This window comes from Homarus americanus, unplaced genomic scaffold, assembly GCF_018991925.1.
Source record: "Homarus americanus isolate GMGI-L3 unplaced genomic scaffold, GMGI_Hamer_2.0 scaffold54443, whole genome shotgun sequence".
NCBI classification, from domain to species: Eukaryota; Metazoa; Arthropoda; class Malacostraca; order Decapoda; family Nephropidae; genus Homarus; species Homarus americanus.
Genome location: NW_024750852.1, coordinates 9,057,062 through 9,064,355, shown reverse-complemented (window position 1 = coordinate 9,064,355; position 7,294 = coordinate 9,057,062). Strand labels below are relative to the sequence as shown.

At 41.2% G+C, this 7,294-nt stretch overlaps 1 protein-coding gene across 1 annotated transcript in view; it reads right to left on the bottom strand.

The window, feature by feature from the left end:
- LOC121854237 overlaps positions 1–6,915 on the bottom strand; it is an 8,735-nt gene extending 1,820 nt beyond the window's left edge. The window contains exons 1-2 of the mRNA XM_042348751.1: positions 6,807–6,915; positions 6,200–6,385 (exon numbers count right to left, since the gene is read on the bottom strand). Coding sequence (XP_042204685.1) covers positions 6,200–6,385; positions 6,807–6,915 — 295 coding nt within the window. The remainder of the gene's footprint in view (positions 1–6,199; positions 6,386–6,806) is intronic.
- Positions 6,916–7,294: the final 379 nt, after the last annotated feature.

The following is a 7,294-nucleotide window of genomic DNA, read 5'->3' as shown; positions in this document are numbered from 1 at the left end:
TGATGCTGGGAGATAGTGGTGATGCTGAGAGATAGTGGTGATGCTGAGAGATAGTGGTGATGCTGGGAGATAATGGTGATGCTGAGAGATAGTGGTGATGCTGAGAGATAGTGGTGATGCTGAGAGATAGTGGTGATGCTGAGAGATAGTGGTGATGCTGAGAGATAGTGGTGATGCTGAGAGATAGTTGTGATGCTGAGAGATAGTTGTGATGCTGGGAGATAGTTGTGATGCTGGGAGATAGTTGTGATGCTGGGAGATAGTAGTGATGCTCTCATCATCATCATCATCAACATCATCATCATCATCATCATCAACTATTATTCTACTACCAACAAAACACCTCTCTCTCAATATACATCACATACCCTGTATTATACACAAACAGTTAGCAAAAACAAACAAATAAAAACAAACACCCCCGGCATCAAAACAGCATCACCTCGTTATCAACATTAAACTGGCAACTACACAAACAAGCAGACAGACAGACAGACAGACACACACACACACACGTCAGAGAGTCACTGGGGCGGGGGATATTAACTTTATACGCGATACTCTGATACAATAATTGAACCTGTCGTTTGATTAATAGTGAGAGATCAGCTACTCAGATCAGCGGTTTATCTCGTGTTCTGATGGGTCTCTCTCTCTCTCTCTTTTTTCTCTCTCTCTCTCTCTCGCGATATTCACCAGTTCATGGCGTGCATGTTGCGTATTTGCGTATATACTCTATTGATTCGCTTGTCCGGAGCGTATAGATTGTGTATTTGCATATATACTCGATTAATTTACCTATCAGGGTGTATATTCTGCGTATATAGATTTATATTCACTTGTCCAGTGCATATAGGTTGCGTATTTCGTATGCACCTCATAAACTCGGCTGTCAGGTATATATATATATATATATATATATATATATATATATATATATATATATATATATATATATATATATATATATATATATATATATATATATATATATATATACAAGTAAATCACTGTAGTTGCGGGTGATCTAGGTATATGCTGATAACCACAAGGAAAGAAGAAAAACAAGTTCCCAAACGTTTGGAATTCACATCTAGGGGTGAGTACAGTCTTACTCACTTACCAAGATGTGAATATATAATAAATATTATATATATATATATATATATATATATATATATATATATATATATATATAGATAGATAGATAGATAGATAGATAGATAGCGTATACAATTCTATCAATTCACCTGTCAGGAGTGTGTAGATAGCGTATATACCACATAAATTCGCCTGTCAGAAACCAATAGCGTTAGACCACTTTAATCATGACCTGTTCAAAGCGTATATGTCACTTAATAATACCTGTCAAATGGGAATATATGCGCACGTGTTGACAATTGGACAGGTGTTGGCAGGGATTTAAAAGACTTAATCTGTGCAATTATCTTAATCCTTTGTTTAATTTACCTGTGATTCTGTGTTGATAATGTATACAGTGTATGAATGTTTGTGTGTAAAGGTGGCTGTTATTGTATTATTATTATTATTATTATTATTATTATTATTATTATTATTATTATTATTTATTATTATTATTATTATTATTATTATTATTATTATTATTATTATTATTATTATTATTATTATTATTATTATTATTATTATTATTATTATTATTATTATTATTATATTATCATTATTATTATTATTATTATTCGCATCTCTCACTTCCCCTGTTACTTTTATATCTCCTCTCTCTCATCTTTCTCACCCCTCACCTCTCTCACCCTCTCTCCCTTCTCTCTCTCGCCTCTCACTTTACCTCACTCTACGTCCCTCATCCTCCTTCACCCATCTCCCTTTCTCATCCCTCATCTTCTCTCTCACATACTTCACCCTCTCTCACTCCTCACCCCCTTATCCTACCCTCACACCTTCTCACCCCCTCCCTTGACACCACCCTCATGACACCCCCTCCCCTCCTACACCCCCTCACCCCCTCCTCTCTGTCAGCTCGACGTATCAGTTCTTTCGTTACTGTCTGGTCGAACCATTCCCGCTCCCCTAATTACTGGTGCACTTTTCTCTCTCTCTCTCTCTCTACTTATCAACCATTACCTATCCCCTTTCCTTCTTCACGCCTCCCTCCCCCTCTGCATCCTCCACCTCCCCCCTGCCTCCTCCCCTCCCTGCCTCCACCTCCCTCCCTGCCCCCTCCACCTCCCCTCGTGCCCCTCCACCTCCCCTCCGTGCCCTCCACCTCCCCCCGTGCCCCTCCTCCCCTCCCTGCCCCTCCGCCCATTAGTGACGCCAACTCGTACAGAAATAGGTGCTAAGAGGAGGTGGGTGGGGGTGGGGGTGGACCGGGTGGGGAAGACAAATGGGGGTGATGAACACACATGGTGGCAGAAGGTGACACACACATGGGGGGCGGTGTATATGTGTGTGTGTAGTTCATGTGCGCGTGTGTATGTATTTCCGGTGGGGAAAAGGGGAGTGTATGTATGTATGTATGTATGTATGTTTGTTTGTAGTATGTATGTATGTATGAGGGTTTTATGCATGTATACGTATTTCCGGATACAGTAGTTGAAATGACTAGAGGTGCGTGTGTGCATGGGTGAACAAATTTTCCATTGTGTTGTCTTACGTTGTCTCACCTTTTATATTTTAGATGACTCTATTATTATCATTATTATTATTATTATTTTTTTATTATTATTATTTTATTATTATTATTATTATTATTATTATTCTTTTATCATTATTATTATTATTATTATTATTATTATTATTATTAATATCATTATTATTATTATTTTATTATTATTATTATTATTATTATTATTATTATTATTATTATTATTATTATTATTATTATTATTATTATTATTATTATTATTATTATTATTATTATTATCATTATTATTTATCATTATTATTATTATTATTATTATTATTATTATTATTATTATTATATTATTATTATTTTATTATTATTATTTATTATTATTATTATTATTATTATTATTATTATTATTATTATTTTATTATTATTATTATTTTTATTATTATTATTATTATTATTATTATTATTATTATTATTATTATTATTATTATCATTATTATTATTATTATTATTATTATTATTATTATTATTATTTATTATTATTATTATTATTATCATTATTATTATTATTATTATTATTATTAATTTAAGTTTTATCATTTCATTATATCACAAGGGGGAAAGACAGACAGACAGACAGACACAGATGCCATGAGGTATGACTCAGAAGATTTCCACGGAACATTTAGAGCGGGAAAGAACGTGAGGTGAGGAGGGAGAGGAAGAAAATGAGGATAGAAGGTAGGGGTAAGGAGGAGGGAGGGAGGGAGGAAATGAGATGAAAGAGTGGGAAATAAGGAGGGAGGAGGAAGATAGGGATATAGAGGAAGGTAGGGGTGGGAGGGGAGGAGGAGGAGATAGGGAGGAAGAAGGAAGGTGAGAAGGATTGAGGCGTTGGGTTAGAGGTAGGATGGTAGGGATGGAAGTAGGGAAGGAGGAAGGGAAGGGGGAAGAAGAAAGGGAAGGAGGTAGGGGGTCTGCGGTTAGTGAGGGCTGCCTTGGTTCACTGATGTATCATGTTGACACTGTTTGACAAGTGGCCGTTCGGGGCCCCTTTCTTCTTTCTCTTTCGTTCTTTCTTTCTCTTTTTCTCTTTGAAAAAGGTGTAGTTAATAGGTAAGTTAAGTGAGAGAAAGTGAAGGACAGGTGGAAAAGAAGAGAGAGAAGGACGGGTGCAAAGACAAGTGAAAAAAAGTAACACAAGGAAACATAAAAATAGAAAAAGTATTAAAATAAAAAAATGAAAGACAAATTTAACAGAAAATGCAAAAGAGAAAAAGGAAAAAAATAGTGAAGCCGCAGGAGATGTTAGCCGAATCGTGTAGGGGGGGGGGGTTGCCTAAAGCGACCACAGTCCACAGTCCATAGTCCGCAGTTTTCCAGTCAGCACTCCACAGTTCATAGTCTATAGTTAACAGTTAACAGTCAACAGGCAACAGTCAACAGTCCACAGTTTACAGTCAACATTCCATAGTCAACAATCTATAGTCCACAGTTAGTTCACAGTCAACAGTCAACAAGCAACAGATAACAGTCAACAGTTTACAGTCAACACTCCATAGTCAACAATCTATAGTCCACAGTTAACAGTCCACAGTTAACAGTCCACAGTCAACAGTCCACAGTTTACAGTCAACACTCCATAGTCAACAATCTATAGTCCACAGTTAACAGTTCACAGTCAACAGTCAACAAGCAACAGATAACAGTCAACAGTTTACAGTCAACACTCCATAGTCAACAATCTATAGTCCACAGTTAACAGTTCACAGTCAACAGTCAACAAGCAACAGATAACAGTCAACAGTTTACAGTCAACACTCCATAGTCAACAATCTATAGTCCACAGTTAACAGTCCACAGTCAACAGTCTACAGTCAACAGTTTACAGTCAACACTCCATAGTCAACAATCTATAGTCCACAGTTAACAGTTCACAGTCAACAGTCAACAAGCAACAGTCCACAATCAACAGTCAACAATTAAAAAACGATTAAAACCCACTTCATTTATTTATAACAGTAGTGACAGAGGCGTAACAACGATAATTACGATAGACAGGACAAGGACAATAAAGATATGAATAACGAAGGTTGTAATGACCCTTGGCATGAACGACAGCTGTGGGAGAGCCATAACAACGCTAATAAAGATAGAGAACACAAGGGTAATAAAGATGGGTATAATGAACGTTAAAATAAGAGATATAAACAGTAATGTGACTAATATAAATGATGACGTGGCTTTAGTTTAGTCAGTAATATTGAAATTATAAAATGACATGAATAAATAATTGACAACTACCAGCACTACCACAACTACAACTATCGACAACTACCAGCACTACCACAACTACAACTATCGACAACTACCAGCACTACCACAACTACAACTATCGACAACTACCAGCACTACCACAACTACAACTATCGACAACTACCAGCACTACCACAACTACAACTATCGACAACTACCAGCACTACCACAACTACAACTATCGACAACTACTACTACCATGAATATCACCTGTACCAAGAATTACTACCATTACTACCCTCTCTACCACTACCACAACTACAACTATCGACAACTACTACTACCATGAATATCACCTGTACACTCAATCTCTACCACTACTACAACTACAACCATCGATAACTGCTACTACCACGAATATCACCTGTAACAAGAACCACTACCACTAATACCACTTCTACCACCACTACCAGTACCATCATCACCTACCCAACCACCACTACCACCATTAAGAAACACACACCGTACCCTCAAGACATAAAGCCCAGGGCCTCAAAAGAAGGACTCAGGTAGTCGTAAACAAGAATTAACAATAATTACTCAGAAATGAAACTTTGTGAACACGACGCGCCGACCACCAGGGGCCGAGCCAGGGGTGGTGGGGGGTCTGATAGCACTTGTGTGTGTGTCTTGCTAAACACAATCTTTACCGACATCTTAAATGGTTGGATTTTTATTTCCTGATTTGCTGTGTACTGCTTGATGTTGTTGTGGCCTGGGTGGGGGAGAAGGGGGAGGAGATGGGTAAGGTGGGGTGATGAGAAGTGGGAAGAGGGGGCACTGGGGGTGGAGAAGGGCAGGGGGCGAAGGAAGAGGGAAGATCGGAGGGAAGGAGGGAGGGATGGAGGTAGGGAAGGAGGTGGAAGGGTGGGGCGGTAGGGAGGGGAAGGGGGCAGGAGGGAGGGAGAAAGTGGTGAGTAGGGAGAATAGATGGGGAGGGAGGCAGGAAGTAGGTAAAGGGTAAGTAAGTGTTTGTAAACAAATCCTTGAGTTAGTGTTTGTGTGTACACGATCAGCGAGAGTGTTTGTATATTCGTTAATGGGGAGAGTATGTGTTTTGTTTAGGTTGGTTTGTGGGCGTGAGGACATACTAGAGCGTGGTAGTGGGCGTGTGGTCATACTTGAAGGCGTGGTAGTAGGCGTGTGGTCATACTTGAAGGCGTGGTAGTGGGCGTGTGGGTCATACTTGAAGGCGTGGTAGTGGGCGTGTGGGTCATACTTGAAGGCGTGGTAGTGGGCGTGTAGTCATACTAGAGGCGTGGTGTGAGCGTGTGGGTCCTACTTGAAGGCGTGGTAGTGGGCGTGTGGTCATACTAGAAGGCGTGGTAGTGAACGCGTGGGTCATCTTGAAGGCGTGGTAGTGGGCGTGGTCATACTTGAGGCTGGTAATGGGCGTGTGGTCGTTCTTGAAGGCGTGGTAATGGGCGTGTGGTCGTACTGAGGCGTCATAATGGGCGTGTGGTCATACTAGAAGGCGTGGTAGTGAGCGTGTGGGTCATGCTTGAAGGCGTGGTAGTGGGCGAGTGGTCATACTTGAAGGCGTGGTAGTAGGCGTGTGGGTCATACTTGAAGGCGTGGTAGTGAGCGTGTGGGTCATACTTGAAGGCGTGGTAGTGGGCGTGTGGTCATACTAGAAGGCGTGGTAATGGGCGTGTGGGTCATCTTGAAGGATGGTAGTGGTAGGCGTGTGGGTCATAGCGAAGGCGTGTGGTGGGCGTGTGGGTCATACTTGAAGGCGTGGTAGTGGGCGTGTGGTCATACTAGAAGGCGTGGTAGTGAGCGTGTGGGTCCTACTTGAAGGCGTGGTAGTGGGCGTGTGGTCATACTAGAGGCGTGGTAGTGAACGCGTGGGTCATACTTGAAGGCGTGGTAGTGGGCGTGTGGTAATACTTGAAGGCGTGGTAATGGGCGTGTGGTCGTTCTTGAAGGCGTGGTAATGGGCGTGTGGTCGTACTTGGAGGCGTCATAATGGGCGTGTGGTCATACTAGAAGGCGTGGTAGTGAGCGTGGGTCATACTGAAGGCGTGGTGTTGGGCGATGGGTCATACTTGAAGGCGTGGTAGTAGGCGTGTGGGTCATACTTGAAGGCGTGGTAGTGAGCGTGTGGGTCATACTTGAAGGACGTGGTAGTGGGCGTGTGGTCATACTAGAAGGCGTGGTAATGGGCGTGGGTCATACTTGAAGGGGTGGTAGTGGGCGTGTGGGTCATCTTGAAGGCGTGGTAGTGGGCGTTGGGTCATACTTGAAGGCGTGGTAGTGGGCGTGTGGTCATACTAGAAGGCGTGGTAGTGAGCGTGTGGGTCCCTACTTGAGGCGTGGTAGTGGGCGTGTGGTCATACTAGAAGG